The 21,808-nt window shown below is 34.5% G+C and overlaps 1 protein-coding gene across 4 annotated transcripts in view; it reads right to left on the bottom strand.

Moving 5' to 3' along the window:
- Positions 1–21,808, bottom strand: part of SCLT1 (sodium channel and clathrin linker 1) — a 220,471-nt gene that overhangs the window by 160,649 nt on the left and 38,014 nt on the right. For all 4 annotated transcript variants that reach the window (XR_002072497.2, XM_053901255.1, XM_019419585.2 and 1 more), the window contains 3 exons: positions 12,601–12,736; positions 4,008–4,130; positions 1,787–1,852 (listed from right to left, as the gene is read on the bottom strand). Coding sequence is in view for 3 of the 4 variants with exons in the window: in XM_053901255.1 (XP_053757230.1) it covers positions 1,787–1,852; positions 4,008–4,130; positions 12,601–12,736 (325 nt within the window). In the remaining variant the exon portion in view is untranslated. The remainder of the gene's footprint in view (positions 1–1,786; positions 1,853–4,007; positions 4,131–12,600; positions 12,737–21,808) is intronic.

The following is a 21,808-nucleotide window of genomic DNA, read 5'->3' as shown; positions in this document are numbered from 1 at the left end:
TACATCTATAGGGACTGATTCCATTAATCAGCTTATTATCAATTCTTTTTTATGGGAACTGCTTGATTTTTAAAGGGTACTTTTCTTCAAGTCTGATTTTTACTCAAACGTGCTCCTATGCCTATGCTCTGAATGCTCTTTGAGACATACAAAATCTTTACAATCAGTTAGCTATGTCTCTTCACATTTAGCAGTCTTGTTTGCCACCTGATAGGTATGTTAAGAAAAATTCTTAAGTTTCAAAATTTCTTTTACCATTTTCCTTTATTTTAACCACCAAGACAGCCTCTTCTTTGTTCTCTCTCTTTCATCTCTTATATCCATCGTGTCACTCCTTTATCACTTTTATTATACCCATAACTTTCTATTCTTAGTTTTGGCTAAAATCTATGAATTCTTATGTCTTAGAAAATTTTTAATGCATTTCCTATGAATACTCAAATATTTGCTTCCCATGACTTTTATCATAATGATTTTGGGTTGCTTATAATAAAATAGGAGCTCTGTGGTATAAGGTAACAGAGGATTATATAATCCCTGAAATTCTAGGAGAAATACTGAAAGAATGAATAATTGTGATAATAGGTTAGACTACTGATTTCATGCAGAAATATGATTTCCTGATTATGGATATTAGTCATTTAGTTCTGGAGCACTTTTAATATTGTTTTTAAAATGTCTAAGAAGTATATCATCAAAAACTTTAAGTGATTAAAAAATAGAAGCTAAATAAGGCAAAATTTATTTAATAATTTTTTGCATGGTTAAAGGAGAAAATTTTGAAAGGTAGAAAAAATTAGATAACTTACTTTTGATGGCACAACTCCACTCTTAAACAAAGACATTTTCATTAGGTACTAACAAGAATTAGCAGAGTAACTAAGCAAAATGAAGAAAGGAAAGAGAGGAATTACCTGGGATGTCATAATTATATTACTCAACAATGAGGTAAAATAAAATTCCAAGAAGAAAGGAAAAGAAAAGGAGACAAAAGAAGAGAAAAAGTGAGAGGAGAAAAAAGGTAAAGAGTAGAATTAGGAAGGCTAATTACATTTCTTTTAGAAAAATATTAAAGGGAAATTTAGATATACCAAATAATACTGGTGGTCAATCCACTAACAAATGATCCTTAATGTCCCATTATTTTAAGAAATTGGTCTATTAGTTTATTTAACAGTTCTACAATTCTTATTATATACCTAGCAGTGTGCTACACAAAATGGTAAGAATAAAGAATGAGAGGGGTGACTGAGCGGCTCAGTCGGTTGCACGTCTGACTTCGGCTTAGGTCATGATCTTGCGGTCTGTGAGTTTGAGCCCTATGTCGGGCTCTGTGCTGACAGGTCAGAGCCTGGAGCCTGCTTTGGATTCTGTGTCTCTCTCTCTCTCTCTCTGTACCACCCCTGCTTGCATTCTCTGTCTCTCAAAAATGAATAAATGTTAAAAAAAAAAAAAGGAAAGAAAAGAAAAAAGAAAGAATAAAGTATGAGTCATACTCTTGAGAAGCTCACAGTCTAGAATACTCTCAGGAGATCCTACCTAGGACCCTAAGATAACCATTAGATTAGGTGATATTTCAGAGAGATTTTAGCTTTAGATCTCCAGTAAGTTTTGTGAATTCTGTCATGCTATTGAATGTAAAAGATAAAAAAGAGGACTGCCTACTTATCTTAATTTCACGTAACACAGGATTTTCTGTTACTGATTTTTATTAGCATAAATAATATTTACAGTGACAATTTCTAGTTTGTATAAACAAGCACACTAAATGGATACTTTCACTTACCATTTCTATGTTCTCATTAGTAACATGAAGTTGCTTGGTCAGTTGTTGAAAATTGGTCAGTTGATCCTATAGGAGGAAGGTAGAAGTATACATAAATAGCATTCTGTACAACAGACATTCAGGTTCAACCTGTATGTAAAATTAACCTAAAATCAAGTCTAAATTCATTGTGCCTAAGTTTAGATGAAATTACTTGCCTTTCTGTTATTGTGTGAATTAACAGTTGAAGAAATAAGACAAAAACTTTTAAAAATGATTACAAAAAATGAATGTATTTATTTTTTATGTAAGACCACTATTTCTAAAAATTGGTTTATTAGTAAATAGACATGCTAAGAGAGACACTGCTTAATTTTGGAAAACTACATTCAAACCTACTCAAAACCTATTAACATAAAACCCTGGCACAGGAATTATTGTCCCTCTATCCCCCTTTTAAAATTCTCATGGCTTGAATTTTTAAGTTATGTCATTATCTGTTATGATCCTGTTAAACACAGTATGTGCAGGGGACACAAAATTGGAAGGGGCTGTTAATATGTTGGATGACAGAATTAAAGACTGATAGATAACTGGGGAAATAAGGACAAAGTATTATTTGTAAAGTCTTGTTCAAAAAAAGAAAACTAACTGCATAGCTACAGTACAAGAATAAAGGTAAATAACATAGGACTTAGTAGATTGACCTAAATGAGGAAAACAGCCTCAAAGAACTAGATTGTATTAGAAATGGTTTCTAGATCTCAGAAGTAAAAGCCTTTTCTCTTTGATAAAATGCTATCTATATACACATATCCATACACAGACACACTTCCAATTTTTTTTTTTTTTTTTTTTTTTTTGACACAGAGAGAAAGAAAGAGAGGAGTGGGGGAGAGGGAGAGAGTGGCAGGGAGGGAGAATCTTAAGCAGGTTCCAAGCTCAGTGTAGATCCCTACATGGGGCTTAATTCCATGACTCTGAGATCATGACCTGAACTGAAATCAAAGGTCAGTCACTCAACTGACTGAGCCACCCAGGTGCCCCCACACTTTTGAGTATAGTTGACACACAATGTTACATTAGTTTCAAGTGTACAACCAACACAGTGATTCAACTTCTCTATACATTGTGCTATGGCTCACCATGAGTATAGCTACCATCTGTCACCATACAATGTTGCTATAATATCACTGACTATATTCCCTATAATGTGCCTCTTATTCTTGTGACTTATTCAGTCCATATCTGGAAGCCTGTATCTCCTCTTCACTCCCCTTCACTCATTTTTCCCATTCTCCCCCGCTCCCCTTCTCTCAGAGGTAAACGTCTTATGGCTGAGACTACATATGGGTTATTTGCAAACCAGGGAATATATAGAAAAATCATTTTGTAAAGTGCAAAGCATCATGTAAGCATTATTATGACTCCTTTAGGTAAAAATTCCCAATAATGCTGATAATAATAGAAACAATCTTAAACTGGAATTTGAAAAGTCTATAAATGAGAATTAAAGAAAGGCATGATAACCAATGTATTTATAGCTGCCTTCTCAAAACCCACAGAAAAGGAATCAGAATTGGGATTACTCTACAACTGTCAATGTTCCTAGCAGAAAAAGAATCAATGGAAGGATAAAGGAGGCAGATTTTTCAAGGAATGGATGGTCTTGTGACATGGTAAGTTCATGTCAACAGAGGTATACAGCAAAAGCTTAATGTCTACTTTGACAATATAAAAATCATTCTTGCTTTGGATAGAAAGAATGCCTTAATAATCATTAAGATCTCTTCCTATTATAAAACTCTAATCTGATTAACTTATGGTAAAACACTTGATACCTATCTTAGAGGTCACATTAAGGGTGTTAATATTTTCATCTTACATGACGTTATCACTATATTTGAGCAGGTTTCTTCACTGGCCATGATCTAATGAATAGTTTCTGTCTTAAGCAAGGTAGGAAATTAACAATATAAAAGTTTGGGGGTCCATTTATACAGAATCATCTTATACCTGCTTCTTAGAACTAAATAAAGCTTCCATTGCTAATTTATATTATAAAACCTAATGTACAATAGGCACTGCTTTGACTAACTGTCCAAGAAATATCATCTATTTAATGTAAATAACACAATGGACACTTAGGCATTCCTCTTCAAAACTGAGTTTCTCCAGAATGAAGATATATAAGAAAACTATGAAAACTGATATGTAAGAAAACTATGAAATTCAAGATTACCTTTTGTTTTTGACTTTCAACTACATGAATCTGGGCCTCAGTCATATATTCCTGGTAAAGTCTCTGAAGTCTGTCCAACTCCTGAGAAGCAGTCTGCCAGAGTTCCACAGCCTGAGTTTTTTCCTATAAAACAAAAAGAAGTAGGCTATTACACAGTACAAATGAATCATATTCTTTTACAGAATGAATTCTTATATATAAAGTCACAAAAATATAAATAAGACTGTGTAAAGATGGTATAGTCATACTATTTTTGATGATATGCACTTTGTATTTTTTTTAATCTTTTTTTTTTTTTCTTGTCAGGGGGAAGGGCAGGGGGAGAAGGAGAAGAGACTCTCAAGCAGGCTCCATGCTGGGCATCAATGCAGCACCCGATTCCATGACCCTGAAATCATGACTTGAACTGAAATCAAGAGTCTAGACACAACCGACTGAGCCACCCAGACGCCCTGATATGCACTTGTGTTAATAACAATTTAGAGAAGAACCCAAAAGATGAAATTTCTTATGTTGAAATTTTTTTATTATTTCACAGCTAAAATTTAACTTTTTAATTTTTTTTTAATGTTTATTTTTGAGAGAGAGAGACAGAGCATGAGCAGGGGAGGGGCAGAGAGAGGGAGACACAGATTCTGAAGCTGGTTCCAGGCTTTGAGCTGTCAGCACAGAGCCCAATGCGGGGCTTCAACTCATGAACTATTGTTGATAGTGCTGCTGTAAACATGGGAGTGCATGTGCCCCTCTGAATCAGCATTTCTGTGTCTTTGGACAAATTCCTAGCAGTGCAATTGCTGGGTTGTACAGTATTTGTATTTTGAATTTTTTAAGGAACCTCCATACTGTTTTCCAGAGTAGCTACAACAGTTTGTATCCCCCCTAACAGTGCAAGAGGGTTCCCATTTCTCCACATCCTCGCCAACATCTGCTGTTTCTGGAATTAATTTTAGCCATTCTGACCAGTGGGAGGTGGTATCTCATTTGGATTGTGTTTCCCTGAGGATGAATGATGTTGAGCATCTTTTCTTTGCTTAATTTTTCTTTAATGTTTATTTATTTTTGAGACAGAGAGACAGAGCATGAGTGATGGAGGGGCAGAAAGAGAGGGAGACACAGAAGCCAAAGCAGGCTCCAGGCTCTGAGATGTCAGCATAGAGCTTGAGGTGGGGCTCGCACTTACGAACCATGAGATCATGACCAGAGCCAAAGTCAGACGCTTAACCAACTGAGCCACTAGGTACCCCTTGAGCATATTTTCATGTGTCTGTTTCCATCTGGATGTCTTCTTTGGAGAAGTGTCTATTCATGTCTTCTGCCTATTTCTTCACTGGATTATTTGTTTTTTGGGTGTTGAGTTTGAGATGTTCTTTATAGATTTTGGATACTAACCCTTTTTATCTGAGATGTCAATTGCAAATATCTTTTCCCATTCTGTTGGTTGTCTTTTAGTTTTCTTGACTGTTTCCTTTGCTATGCAGATGATTTTTGTCTTGCTAAGGTCCCAATAGTTCATTTTTGCTTTTATTTCCCTGCCTCTGGAGACATGTCAAATAAGAAGTTGCTGTGGCTTAGGTCAAAGAGATTGGTGCCTGTTTTCACCTATAGTATTTTGATGGTTTCCTGTCTCACATTTAGGTCATTCATCCATTTTGAGTTTATTTTTGTATATGGTGTAAGAAAGTAGCCCAGTTTCATTCTTCTGCATGTTTCTGTCCAGTTCTACCAGACCCGTTGGCTAAAGAGACTTTTTTCCATTGGATACTCTTTCCTTCTTTGTTGAAGATTGGTATATTTGTGGGTCCATTTCTGGGTTCTCTATTCTATCCCATTGATCTGTGGGTCTGTTTTTATGTCAATACCATACTGACTTGATGATTACAGCTTTGTAATACAAGTTGAAGTCCAGGATTGTGATGCTCCCAATTCGTTTTCTTTTTCAACATTACTCTGGCTATTTGGAGTCTTTTGTAGTTTCATACAAATTTTAGGACTGTTTGTTCTAGCTCTGTGAAGAATGCTGGTGTTATCTTGATAGGTATTGCACTGGATGTCTAGATTGCTTTGGGTAGCATCAACACTTTAACAATATTTATTCTTCCACTCCATGAGCATGGAATGTTTTTCCATTTGTTTGGATATTTTTCAATTTCTTTCATAAGCTTTCTATAGTTTTCAGCATACAGATCTTTTACCTCTTTGGTTAGGTTTATTCCTAAGTATTTTATGGTTTTTGGTGCAGTTGTAAATGGGATTGATTCCCTGATTTCTCCTTCTGTTGCTTCATTATTGGTGTATAGAAATGCAACCGACTTCTGCACATTGATTTTATATCCTGTGACTTTGCTGAATTCATGTATCAGCTTTAGCAGGTTTTTGGTGGAGTCTTTCAGGTGTTCCATGTAGAAAATCATGTCATCTGTGAAGAGTGGAAGTTTGGCTTCTTCTTTGCCAATTTGGATGCCTTTATTTGGTTTTGTTGTCTGATTGCTGAGGCTAGGACTTCCAACACTACGCTGAACAACATTGGTGAGAGTGGACATCCCTGTTATTTCTGATCTCAGGGGGAAAGAGCTTGGTTTTTCTCCAATGAGGATGATATTAGCTGTGGTCTTTCCTATATGGCTTTTATGATGTTAAGATATGTTCCTTCTATCCCGAGTTTTGTGAGGGTTTTATCAAGAAAGGATGCCATGTTTTGTTGAATGCCTTTTCTGCATCTGTAGACAGGATCATATAGTTCTTATCCTTTCTTCTATTAATGTGGTGTATCACATTGATTGATTTGCAAATATTAACCAACCCTGCAGCCTAGGAATGAATCCCACTTGTTCATGGTGAATAATTCTTTTAATGTACTATTGAGTTCGATTTGCTACCATCTTGTTGATAATTTCTGCATCCAGGTTCATCAGGGATATTGGCCTGTCATTCTCCTTTTTAGTGGGGATTTTGGTTTTGGAATCAAGGTAAGGTACTGCTGACTTCATAGAATGAGTCTGGAAACTTTCTTTACATTTGTATTTTTTGGAACAGCTTGAGTAGAATGTCTGGTAGAATTCCCCTAGGAAGCCATCTGGCCCAGGACTCTTTTGTTGGGAGATTCTTGATAACCCATTCACTTCTTCACTGGTCTGTTCAAGTTCTCTATTTCTTCCCATTTGAGTTTTGGTAGTATATGAATGTCTATGAATTTGTCCACTTCTTCCAGATTGTCCAGTTTATTGGCATATATAGTTTTTCATAGCATCATCTTACACTTGTACTTCTGTGGTGTTGGTTTTACTCTCTCCTCTTTTATTTGTGATTGTATCTATTTGGATCCCCTCTCTTTTCTTTTAAGTCTGGCTAGGGGGTTATCAATTTTTTTTATTCTTTCAAAAAGTCAGTTCTTAGTTTCATTAATCTGTTTTACTGTTTTCTTTTGGATTCTATTTATTTCTGCTCTAATGTTTATTATTGCCCTTCTTCTGCTGGCTTTGGGCTTTATTTGCTTCAGCTTTTCTAGGTGTAAGGTTAGGTTGTGTATTTGGGACCTTTCTGACTTCTTTTTTTTTTTTCTTTTTTCAACTTTTTTTTTTTTTTTTTTTTTTAATTTTTATTTTTGGGACAGAGAGAGACAGAGCATGAACGGGGGAGGGGCAGAGAGAGAGGGAGACACAGAATCGGAAACAGGCTCCAGGCTCCGAGCCATCAGCCCAGAGCCTGACGCGGGGCTCGAACTCACGGACCGCGAGATCGTGACCTGGCCGAAGTCGGACGCTTAACCGACTGCGCCACCCAGGCGCCCCTCTGACTTCTTGAGATAGGCCTGAATTACAATGTATTTTCCTCTTAGGACTGCCTTTGCTACATCCCAAAGGGTTTAGACTGTTGTGTTCTCATTTTCACTTGCTTTCACGTATTTTTAAATTTCTTTTTAAATTTCATTTAACCTATTCATTCTTAAGTAGGATGTTCTTTAACCTCCATGTATTTGGGGGCTTTCAAGTTTCATAGTGTTGTGATCTGAAAATATGCACGGTATGATCTCAATCTGTTTGTACCTGTTGAGGGCTGTTTTGTGACCCAATATATGATCTATTTTGGAGAATGTTCCATGTGCACTCGAGAAGAATGTGTATTCTGCTTTATTATGAAAAATTCTGAATATATCTGTTAAGTCCACCTGGTCCAATGTGTCATTCAGAGCCATTGTTTCTGTACTGATTTTCTGCCTAGATAATCTGTCCATTGTTGTAAGGGTGTATAAAAGTCTCTTACAATTATGGTGTTTATCAGTAAATTTGCTTCTGTTTGTGATTAATAGATTTATATAAGTGGGTGCTGCCACACTGGGGGCATATTTACAATTATTAAAACTTCTTGGTGCAGAGAACCTTTAATTATAATATAATGCTTTTTTTGATTTCTTGTTACAGTCTTTCTTTTCAAATCTAGTTTGTTTGATGAAAGTATGGCTACTCTGGCTTTCTTTCAACGTCCATTAGCATGATAGATGGTTCTCCATTCCCTCACTTTCAAAGAGTCTCTTGTAGGCAGCATATTGATGGCTCTTGTTTTTTATCCATCTTGAAACCCTATGTCTTTTGATTGGGGCATTTAGTCCATTTACATTCAGAGTGATTGTTGAAAGATATGAATTTAGTGCCATTGTGTTTTCTGTAGATTTGATGTTCATGGTGATATCCCTGGTCCTTCTGTAGTCTTTGCTGCTTTCCACACACACAGTACCCCTTAGGATCTCTTGCAGGCCTGGTCTAGTCATCACAAACTCCTCTAATTTTCTTTTTGTCTGGAGAACTCTTTTTTTTCTCCCCTTCTATTCTGAACGACAGCTTTGCTGGATAAAGGATTCTTGGCTGCATAATTTTCCTATCCAGCATGTTGAATATTTCCTGCCACTCCCTTCTGGCCTGCCAAAGTTCAGTGGACAAGTCTGCTACTACCCTTATGTGTCAATCCTTGTAGGCTAAGGATCGTTTGTCCTTAGCTGTTTTCAGAATTCTCTCTTTATCTTTGTATATTGCCAGTGTCACTAGGATATGTCATGATGTTGACCTGTTCTTGTTGATTCTGAAGGGAGTTCTCTGTGCCTGTTGGACTTGGATGCCTGTTTCTTTCCCCAGAGTAGGGAAGTTCTCAGCTATAACTGGTTCAAATAAACCTGCCCCTTTCTCTCACTCCTCTTCTTCTGGAACTCCGATGATATGGACACTCATTTCATTTCATGGAATCACTTAGGTCTCCAATTCTCCCCTCGTGATCTAATAATTTCCTCCCCCCTGCCTTTTTCTTTTCAGCTTCTTTATTTTCCAAAATTTTATCTTCTATTTCACCTCGTCTCTCCTCTGGTTCTTCCATTCTCGCTGTCACTGTTTCTAGTTTATTTTTCATCTCAGTTATAGCATTTTTTAATTCATCATGACTAGTTCTTAGGTCTTTGATCTCTGCAACAAGAGTTTCTCTGGTGTCTTCTATGCTTTTTTCAAGCCCAGTTGTTAGTCTTATGACTGTTACTCTAAATTCTTGTTCAGATATATTACTTATATCTGTTTTGAACAATTCTCTGGCCTTGCTTTCTTCTTGAAGAAATCTCGAATTCTCTTTTGGGGAGAATTCCTCCGTTTTGTCATTTTGGCTAAGTTTCTGTGTTTTGTGTTTTAAAAGCTTCTTCTGTGTCCTGCACCTGAGTGTACTACTATATTAAAAAGGGGTCATACCCTATCCAGGCCTGGCACTCCAGGTATTTTTGGTATATGTGGTGTGCACTCTGTTGTACATTTTGGCTGCTCATCCTAGTGACCAGTACTGTGCAGAGCTCCTCTTTGCTTGTAGTGGCGGAATGTGTGGGCCTTCAACCAGATGTGCTTTAATGTTTTTGATGAAGTAACCAACTCACCCCCCAAAAAAGGAAAGAGGGTGGAAGTCTGATCCCATAAAAAGAGAAAAATGAAAAGGGAGAAAAGAAATCCAAATAGAGAATCAAAAAACTATAAGGCTAAATTCAGGGAGAGAGAGAGGAAAATAAAGAAGAAGAGAGAAGGTGGAAAAAGAACAGAATAAAAATGACTAATATTATATATATATATATATATATATATATATACTATTATTTATACACACACACATATATATATGTATACAAGAATTGACCAAAAACAAATCAGAAACTTTGAGCCTGATTCCAAAAGAAACATAAAAGAGGGAAGAAAGAGAAAGAAAAAGAAAAGAATAAAGGAAAACAAACAGAAAAACAAACAAAAAGAAACACTTGTGTGTTGGTGCCTGGGACCAGTGGCTGTGCTGGTCTGGAGGAGAGGCCAGCTGTGTTGTATCAGTCAGTCTTCCTCCATTAAGTAAGCAGTTGCCATATGGGCAGAGTTTGGTGTAAGCTGGTCTTGCCTCCACTAGGGGCCACTGAGGTGCTCTCTTAAGTCCCACCGTGTTGGTGTTGGTGTTGGTGTTGGTGTTGGTGTTGGTGTTGGTGTTGGTGTTGGTGTTGGTGTTGGGGAGAAAAATGTCAACCCCCCCAATCTCTCTTCCCTGGACTGGGTATCTCAACCCACACTGTTGAGGCAGCCCTCACAGAATAGTTAGGGGAGTCAGCTTGCCCTGATCCACAGTTCCTGCACCTTCTAAGTGCTCAGCTGGGATTCATAACCCAAAGTCTCAAAGGACCCAGCTCAGTGGGACTCCTTTCCCCCGTTCTGGAGTAGAGCCACCCCACCCTGCTGATTTAAAAGGCCTTTGGCTGGCACCTGCAGGGTCTCTTTTCCTTGGGGAGGCAATATACCATCTTCACAAAGTACTCCAAGAAGGGGACTGTTCTCTCCCAGTACTCCTCTGAGATTCTACACCATGCTATGTGCTTTGGAGCTGGCTTCCTCCTCCCCAGAAGCATGAGCCAAGGCTTCCAGCTTGGTTCCACAGAAAGCCACGCATTTTTGAAATCTCCTTGTTTCAGCTTCTAAGGCTTTTTTGCGAAATAGAACCTGGTACTCTCCATATTTTTTGTTCCCCAGTCTGTGGTCCAGAGAAGTTTTCCTTTTGTGCTAATTTGACTTCGGAATTTCACAGCCCCTCTCTTTCTCTCCCTTTTTTCTCTCCACAGAAGGGGTTCCCTCCCCTCTGTGCCTATGCCGTTTTATCTCCCCCAATTCACATACATGTACTTGGAATCTGCCAAGCTGTCTCCCTACAACTGTGGAGATACTTCTGCCACTCTGCATATCTATTTCCTGGGTGTTCAAGTGATCTGACCGAAATAGAGCTATGTTTGAGGGACAAGGAAAATCCCAGTCCCCCTACTTCTCTGCCATCTTAACTTCTCCCTCTCCAATTTCTAGTTCTTAATTGTTTTTCAGTTTTACTGAAGTATGATTGACAAATAATCATTGTATATACTTAAGGTATATTAACAGAGGGTTGTTTTACATATGGTCTGCCACAATCTATTATGGACTACTGAGAATTGTACATTGTGCATCAGCTTTTGCTACCTGGTTAGAAAGCATTCATAAGCTTCAATTAATTTTCATTTATTTCTATATAAATATTTAGAAATCCTGATAATACTAGTTTGAACAGAGTAAAGAGCATGCTTTTTCAAATTCCTTCTCTTTACACATTAAAAAAATAAAATCAGAGTTAAATACATGCCCCTTTATCAAGGTACATATAGCCTGCCTGATTAAATTCTCAATTTCACAAGTATAAAAATTTTAAAACCAAATTTCTAGGATATAAAAAAGTGATTTTTCATAGATAACTATAAAATCAAAATCACAATAAAGAATTTGTAATCTCCATTTATAAATGAGGAAACTGAGGCACGTAAGTAGAAAGTAGAATGAGATTCAAATCCATACAAGTTATGAGATGCCTAGAATAGAAAATTATAAATTAAAATTAAACTCCTTTATGTATAATCACAAAAATGTTCAGTGTAGAAAACAGGATATATGTATGTATAATATATATATATGTGTATACCAAATACATATATATATACGTATAACAAATACATATATTACACATAACAAATACATATATATATATATATATACATAACAAATACATACATGTGTGTGTGTGTGTGTGTGTGTGTATATATATATATATATATATATATATATATATATATATATAACAAATATTTCAATTACTATGAGGGAGGACAAAAGGAGAGAAAGTAACTTGGAGAAGTATAATTTTGAAAAAATATAATTCTATGATCTTAGAAAACTGAAGAGAACACAGTATGAAAAGAAAACACAGAAAAATAAAAAATGTAAATTTAGGTGAGTGAATAATTTTCTTTAAAAATTTTCTTGGGAATTAAAATATTTTAATAAGACATAAAAATCACGTCAAAAGCTTTATGATTCAATTAAAACATACATTTTGTAACTATATTTATAACAATTAGGGAGGGTATATATTATACGTTTTGTTAGCTGTTAAATGTATCTTGTAGAAAATCAGTATGTATTAATTTTGCTGTTCCACTATTATCATTCATAAATAATGATTAACAGATATTTAAAAAATTCTGTTAATTCAGAATAAAATTTTAAAAATATATGTCACTCACTTGATTGGCTAGTTGTAATTGTTCTTGAAGATTCCTGACTGTTTCATCATCTGTATATATATCATTTCCCATATCTGTGCCAAAGGGAAGGGTCTCCAGTTGCTTTTCAACAGCATCTTTTAATTCACTGTGCAACCTTCAGAAAAAGTTAACACAATAGTAATATAAATTCATTTTACTAGCAGTAATCACTTTCAGAATCAACTAAAAAAACATTTTGGTCAGAAATCATTCTTTAAAATGAAAGTTCTTCACACAAAAGTCATTTTTAAGTAGCCCTCAAAAATTAGAAGTTTTAATCACCATTAAATACTGCACTACAAGTGTAAAAATATAACAATTTCAAACGCACTAAATTGTCATAATTAATTCAAGCATAATTCAGTTTGTCCTAGAAAGATTTAAATTTTTCGAACAGGTAAAATTCAGATATTACACCCTATTAATTGATGAAAAAGCCATTCAGAAATGTAAATACAACAATGGTTTCATCTAGTCTATTAAAAGGAAATGTGATATAAAATTCTGTAGAATTATTTATTTTTTCCATTGCATTTCATAAATCTCAGTTGACTTACTAGATCCAGTTAATAAACAGAATAAAATTGTTGCTGGTTATGAAATCAAGACTATTAGTAGAGGCACAGTATTCAGCTAGACCATAACTCTGAAAGCCTTAAATTCAATTTTAATGTTAACATTAAAGTAAATTACACATATGTATTATGTTTTAAACAGCTACCAAAAAAAAGTTATAGAAAGGTACATCTAAAAAGACGGATTAAGTGTTTTATTTTAAAACCTAAGAGGAAGAAAAAAAAAAATTTGTAATATCGGAGAAACTTGAAAACCCTTAACTCATACAATTATAAGCAGAAATGTTATTTATAATAAACATATCTCATGGCAAGTTTCCCAAAGAAACTGCATCCACCTATTTAAAATAAAGACAATTATCTACTGATATTAAAAAATCTCCATTGAAACTAGAAAAATTCAATTTAATATTTAGAATATATTTACTGAAAACAAAGTTCATCAAACACAGTTTGGATACTTTAGGAACAACAAGAAATTACTCCCTAAGGAAAGTACAGAATTTGCTAACTATTTCCTAGTTAAAAATTTTAAAAGTATTTAGAATTATCAATAACACAAAGGTTCATATTTTAAAATATTTCTAGTATTTTATGTTTTTCACTTTTATTCAATTTTTAACTCTAGTTCTAGTATAGTTAACAGTGTTATATTAGTTTCAGGTGTACAATATAGGAATTCAACAACTGCATACATTACTCAGTTCTCATCACAAGTGCACTCCTTAATCCCCATCATCTATTTCACCTATCCCCCCACCCATCTCCCCTCTGGTAACCACCAGTTTGTTCTCTATAGTTAAGGGTTTGTTTCTTGGTTTATCTCTTTTTCTCCCCACTGTTCATTTGTTTTGTTTCTTAAATTCCATTAGTGAGATCATACAGTATTTGTCTTTCTCTAATTTCACTTAGCATTATACTCTAGCTCCATCCATGTCACTGCAAATGGCAAGATTTCATTCTTTTTTCATGGCTCAATAATATTCCATTGTCTTTATCTACAACATCGTTTTTATCCATTCATCTATGAATGGACACTTAGGCTGCTTCTATAATGTGGCTACAGTAAAAAATGCTACAATAAACACAGGATGCCGCATATTATCTTTTAGAATTAGCGTTTTTGTATTCTATGGGTAAATACCCAGTATTATTATTATTGGATGGTAGGGTAGTTCTATTTTTACTTTTTTGAGGAACTTCCATACGGTTTTCCACAGTTGCCGCACCAGCTTGCACTCCCACCAACAGTGCACAAGGATTCCACATCACTGCCAGCACCTGTTTCTTGTATTTTTGATTTTAGCCATTCTGACAGGTATAAGGTGATATCTCATTGTGGTTTTGATTTGTATTTCCCTGATGATGGGTGATGTTGAGCCTCTTCAGATGTTGGGCATCTGTATGTCTTTTTTGAGGAAATATCTGTTAATGTCATCTGCCCAGGTTTTTTGTTTTGTTTTTTTTTTGGCTTTTAAGTTTACTTATTTGAGAGAGAAAGAGAGAGTGAGCACGAGCAAGGGAGGGGCAGAGACAGAGAGAGGGAGTGAGAGAATCCCTTACCACAAAGGCTGACGTGGGGCTCGATCTTGCAAACTGTGAGATTATGAACTGAGCTGAAATCAAGAGTCAGACGCTTAACAGACTGAGCCACCCAGATGCCCCAGTATGTTGAAATTTAATATAATTACTACTATTTGGGGGCTTAAGTCTACTATCTTAGTATTTGCTTCCAATATGCCCTGTCTATTTTGATTTTCTCTCCTTTAATGCTTTATTTAAAAAAAAATGTGTTTATTTTAGATGACTCTATTTTAAAAAGACTTAATTGTTTAGCAGTTTTAGGTTCATAGCAAAAGTGAGCAGAAAGTACAGAGATTCCCTAATATATCCCTTGACCCCCTTGCCATGACCTCCCCCACTATCAACATCCCCCACCAGAGTGGTACATTTTTGCAACTGGTAAACCTACACTGACACCATTACCCAAAGTCTATAGTTTACATTATGGTTCACTCTTAGCATTATAAAACATTCTATAATGACGTGTATCCATCACTATAGCAGCTTACAGAACGGTTTCACTGCCCTAAAAATCCTATGTGCTCTGCCTTTTCATCCCTCTCTTCCTTCACTCCCTCCCCACAGCTCCTGGCAACCACTGATCATTTTATCATCTCCATAGTTTTGCCTTTTCTAGAACGTCATGTAGTTGGAATGATACAATATGTAGCCTTTTCAGACTGACTGCTTTCACTTAGTAATATGTTTAGGGTTCCTCCATATCCTCTCATAGCTTCATAGCTCATTTCTTAATATTGCTGAGTAATATTCCATAGGCTGGATGTACTACAGTTTATTTATCCATTCACCTATTGAAGGACATCTTGGTTGTTTCCAAGTTTTGGCAATTGTGAATAAAGGTAGTATAAACATTCATGTGCAGGTTTTTGTGTAGACTAAGTTTCCAATTCCTTTAGGTAAATACCAAGGAGTATGACTGCTGAATTGTTATAGTAAGATGATGTTTCATATTTTAAGAAACCACCAAATGGTCTTCCTAGGTGACCGTACATTTTGCTTTCCCACCAGCAATGACTAAGAGTTCCTGTTGTTCTATATTGGTTACTTTTTATTATTCTATTTTTCTACTTTATTAACTTGGAAGTTATATGATCCTTTACTTTCACTGTCTACCCTAGAGATTAAAACACACACACAGAATTAACAAAACTCTAAAATAAATAAGTATTCTATTACTTTTGGGCAATGCTGAAACCTGAGAATACCTTAACTGTATTTACCCTTTTCCCAAATTTATGATATTGCTGCTTTGTATTTTAATTCCCTACAAATACTTTAGAAACATTATTATTTCAGAATAGTTAATGTGATATTCATTACACTTTCTCCCTTAGTTACCCTTTCCCCTCTTTTTGTAGAATATCCTTTTAGGATTTTAATTTTGCTACTGGTAATTTTTTCAATTTCTTTGCATCTGAAAATGTACTAATTTGACTTCTAGAAAAACATTTCACTAGATACATAATTCTAAATTAATAGTCCTTCTTTCAGCACTTTGAAGATACTGCACTGTCTCCTGATTTCCATCATTTGTTGAGTAGTCAGTTTATGTCTTATTGCTATTTCTTTGAAGACAATTTTTCTGCTTTGAACATTTTTAAAAATGGTCTTTAAATTTGTATTTAATGTTACAGCCATGTATCTAGATATAGATTGTTTGCTTGTTTTTGTATTATCCAGCTTATGATACATGCTGTTTCCTTAACCTGCAGATTGAGGTCTCTCTGTCCTCTCTTTCTCAGGCTTAAGTTATATGAATTTTAGTTTTCACTATTTCCCTTATGTCTCTTACATTATTTCCTGTATTTTTCTATCCCCTCGTCTCTGTGATCTTCACTCTGAATATTTCCTTCAGACTTGGACTGTATTCCATTAATTCCCTCTTCAGTTATGTCTTACTTCATTACCATATGTTTTCAGTTCTGAATTTGTTTGGTTCCTTTTGTAGAGTTCCCTATCCCCTTATCAACATTCTCAAAATTTTGTCTGTTTTCACTGAACATATTAAGCATAGTTATTTTAAAGGCCAATCCTGTGGATTTTTTTATGTTGTCTATTATTTATCATTGTTTAAAACTATGCTCTTTAAGATATGAGCCAGATATTACATGGGGAGATATTTTAAGGCCTAGCAATAATGTTATCTTCCCATAAAATGGTCTTCCTTTTTTTTTTCTTCTACATGTGGCTAGCGGCATTATCAATCTCTGAACAGAGATTCAGGTAATTCCAAGCTATGTTTTAGATCTTTTTAGGACTACTAGATTTTTGGGGTCACTCTTACTCATAGGGTACCCCAACCTAATGCCTGAAAGCTTACTGAGCCACTGAGCCTCTAATCTGATGGGCTCTGACTTTCCATTTTAATCTCTCTAGCTCTGTGAATTTGTTTCAAGCCCCATTTTTCAACCTTTGTCTACTCCAGGATAATGAGATATACCTATGAAGGCAGCTCCAAATGCAGGCTCATATCCCTGGATTTCATTATTTTCCTGGTCCTTCCCTAGAATTCTCCAATGAGTTCATTTAAAGAGATCTGACTGTTGTCAAATATCTGTCCCAATTTCCTAGTTTTTGTCTAGAATTTCTAGTTTTTGTCAGAAGGAGTCTGATTTACCTAGTCTGCCATCATTGTAAACAAAAATCTCTAGTTCACTTATTTTCAATTTTATTTTTCAATTAATTACAAATGTTCTGAGTACTAGTTTGGCTTCATCTCACTAGTTTGATATGTTGTTCATTTTAAGAAGTTTTTAATTTTTTAATTCTTTTCATCTCAGGAGTTAGCTGAAAACGCAGTTAAAAATTATTTGTGCCTGCTTTTTGTTATTTCAAACTTTACTGTAGGTGTGATTTATGACTTTTTAAATTTGTATCTGTGTACACGATGAGTAGGGTTTGCAGTCCATGTCTATGTTTACAAAAGTTTCATAGGCCTTTGAAAAGAACAGTATATTCTTGTCGGTTGAAATGAGTGCATATAAACATATACCCACATACTCAAACTTATTATTTGTTCTTTCCTCTATAGCCTTATGCTTATTTTTATCCTACAGACTTATTTTTGTCCTTATTTTCTTTGAAATATAATTGTAATAATATATTTGTAAATGCTTATTAAATGAATTTTATCTAATTCTCCAAAGATATTAGAAATATAACTGAGAAAATAAAACTATTTAAGTACCACAAAGATTTAAGGAATTAATCTTTTTCAAAGCATTCCTTTTTTATGTTTTTTAAAAGTTAGACACTAATAATTATGTTCAACAAACATTTGAAGGGGTATTACATAGAAGATAGTAAGAGTTCTGGTTCTCGTTTTATTTATTCAAATATATAATAATTAAGTCAAAATGTAAGAGCCTGAGGAAAATAAAAAGAAGAAAGTTCCAATATTTTGGACAGCTTGATAGTAAGAAGAGAAATCATACAAAGCTTTGTGGAGGTAAACAATATTATCCTTATTATTAATAACTAGTAGCATTCACTTTTTCTGCTGCCACCACTTATTAGTTGATCTCTACTTTCTAGTGCAATTTCTAGAAAAAGCCAATCTTACTGGTTTAGCTAGTTGCAAAACTGATTTGCTGAGGGAACAGGTAAATATGCCACAGTTAGGAAGCCGGACAATCAGGAAGCAACTATACCTACTGCTGGTTCCAAGATCACACATTCTTAGCTGAGATCCTGGGATTAGGATTACTGCCAGTTAGGATAACCTGCAGAACACCATGCTTTAGCTTCAACAGAAGTAGCTGCCCAGAATTATCGGCTCTAGAGCTACTCTATACTTGTTAGATTCTCAACCACAAAAACAGACCCTCAGATACTGCTTCTCTTCCTACTTATCTCCTAATTTAGATCTCTTACAAGTACTTATTGTTAGCAGAACCTAATTCATATCCTGAACTAGATTTCAGTTTTCCAGCCTCTTGCACTACAGGAATACACACTTAAAAGAGGTTGGAACAGCCAATCTATATCATAGCTGCATTACTTACTATGACTGCACAATTTAATTAAATATGACCCAAAGTGATACACTTAACATATAAAAGAGTTGTTTTTTTTCCCCCCCATGAAACCTGGACTGAAAATAAAAGGCTCAATGAAGATGAGTCATTAAAGAACTGCTAGTGAATTAAGGTAAGTAAAATAACTACAAAAACTCAGGAAAATTATAAAATCACAGAAGATCAAAAGATCAAAGGGATCTCTAAGTTTTTACTCTTCAAAGAAACAAACTGAGAATTATAAAGAATGCATTTTATAGTTTATGCATAAAAGATGCTAAAGCACTGTTCAACAGTGTTATGTATACAGTAGTAAATAGAAAAGACAAGGGTCTTGCTCTCGTGAAGGATGCATTTTACTAGATAAGACAAAAAATAAGGAAGCGAATAAATAATTTCAAGTAGTAATAGGTGCCAAAAATAAAATAAAATTATATTAGAGAAAAAAGAAAAGGGAAGAGCATAGAAACAGCTAGATAATGTGGTCAGGGAATGTTTTCCTGATAAAAAAAACCTGAACAAAGGGAAGGAGACAGTGCCATGCAGATCTGAAGAAGAGCATTCTAGGCAGAAGAAACGGGTAAGGTGTTCTGGTAGAAACTGGTCTGCCAGGTTTAAGGAAGCCAAGTACGAAGGCTGGCATGACTAGAGATTAGTACTCAAAGGGAACTGTGGTAAGAGTGTATGTTATGTACACATAATTATACAAAAACAAACTCAGTTATAAAAACAGATATAGAGAAAAAAGAGACATAGCTCTGACTTTATGAGATTCAAAACCTAAATTTAAAACTTTATAAGGCTTAGGATTTGGCAAACTTCTGGGGATGGTCTTCCTTAGAGTGCCTCAAGTAGCACAAGAGCACCAGTATTTACCATGTAATCCCAGAGATTTTTCTTTCTCTCGTTCAAAAATAGATCAAATATATTCATCTTCTGCTATTAGAAAAATGAACCAAGTTTTAGGGTTGAGAATACCATTTTTTTGGACTACTAGTAAAAAATAATGGCTTCATTATTGCTTTTATAAACACATAAATTTCTCAAGTTTCAAAAAAACATTTAACGTGCTCATAGGATACTGTCAACATTCATGAATGAGATGATTAGGGAAGTTGAAATCAAATTTAAAACCATACCTCTGATGTATTATCAGTCAATTATCAGTAGTCAAATTATGAGAACAAATCGATGAAAATAAGCATAAAAAACAATTCCATTTTATAATGCTATTGAAATCTTCTACATCACATATTGATAATTATAATCTTAAAAATGATAAAAATCAGACTATCAGAAAATAAAAACAGTAAAATAAATAATATGCTCAATATCATTGGTTTTAATTTATTAAATAATAACTTTATATTTCTTCCTGTTGAAGTTTTAAGTTCTAAAGCTACATTTATACCTAAATAAAAATGCAAAGACCATTTTAAATTTCAGAAAAGACTGTTGCATTAAAGACCAGATAACAGAAAGAGTTTGCAGTGAAATATCACTACATGTACAAAAGAATAGTCAACTTTTTCTGTAAAGGGCCAGACAGTAAATGTTTTAGACTGTGTGTGCCATTCACTCTCTGTTGCAACAATTCACCTCCACCAGCACAGAGCAAAAGTTGCCACAGACACAATGAATGAGTGTGGCTGTGAGCCAATAAACTTTTATTTACAAATAGAGGCAGCAGGCTAAATCTGGTCCATAGGCTGATGTAGTTTGTGAATCCCCGACAAATGCAATTAAGTCTCTATATCAGTTAGTGTTTTTGTCTGTTTTATCACTGATGTATTCACTTGATGTACTGACCTGATAATAAATACTTGTAGCGAATGAATGAATGAATGGATGTTTTATTTCCTTATCTAATATTAAATTGGAAGGGTAAGTGGTTCCAGATTTGTTTCAGCAGTTCAATAATATAATAAGGATCAAAGGTTTTCTCATTTTTCCCTTCTTCCAATCTTCACATCTACCCCCATGGTTACAAAAATGGCTATACCAGCCAGCTTCACATATCACTTTTAAAAATAACATGCAGCAGGAGGGAGGTAAAGCTTTCTTCTTGCCTGCCTCTCTTTTTATCAGGGAGAAAATTCTTTCCCAGAAGCTCTACAACAGACTTTCCCTTATACTTCACTGGTTAAAAGTAGGGTTACATATTCATTCCCAGACCAATAGCTGGCAAAAAGAAAATCAAACTAGTTTGAATAAAAGTTTAATAAAAGACTTATCACTTTAAAAATAAAATACTTAAATAAAAGACTTATCACTTAAAATTATGGAAGCAGTTAATTTCCCCTGAGCAAAATGACAGTGGAAGAAAATCAGAGTTAAATGAATGAAAGAAGAAAAACCGGCTCTTATGTAGGTAACAAATGATGTCTTCCATGCCCTGAGTAATAACAAATAATAAAAATTAGTATTTAGACACTTAGAAATTTAAAAATTAGTATTTAGTATTTAGAAAAATTAGTATTTAAAAAACGTAATTTTTAAAAATGCTGTACATATCTCTCCATTTAATTATCTTACCAAATTTCCTTCCTCTGTTAAGTTTTGAGGAGAAAAGATGGAATTAGAGAAAAAAGGAGGATAAAACAAACAACACTATATTCTCAAGATGAACTAAATTTCAAGGAAGACTTAAAAATGGAAGGGAGGAAAATAAAATATTTTTTCACCTCTCTCTTAGCCTGATTTTAAATGACTTCATTATTTCCTATTTGTAGTCAATTCCCAGAAAACATACATCCACATAAAAATGTAAATATTAAAATGTTCCCAAAACTCAATAACATAGAATTGCATACTATTATACAATCCATGTCATTGCCAGCTTCTATTATTCAGAACTGACCATGTATGAATATTTAAATATTTTCCTTAAAAGTGATAAACTCTCTTGATTTTGCAGCCCTTAATTGCAATACATAATTAAAAGTAAGATGTTGCCCTAAAAACATAAGTAAAATTCACTTTAAAACTTGATAGCATTTTCAAATTACTAAA

Source organism: Panthera pardus, unplaced genomic scaffold, assembly GCF_024362965.1.
Source record: "Panthera pardus isolate Hobbes unplaced genomic scaffold, ASM2436296v1 HiC_scaffold_13, whole genome shotgun sequence".
NCBI lineage: Eukaryota > Metazoa > Chordata > Mammalia > Carnivora > Felidae > Panthera > Panthera pardus.
This window is presented reverse-complemented; position numbering and strand designations above follow the sequence as displayed.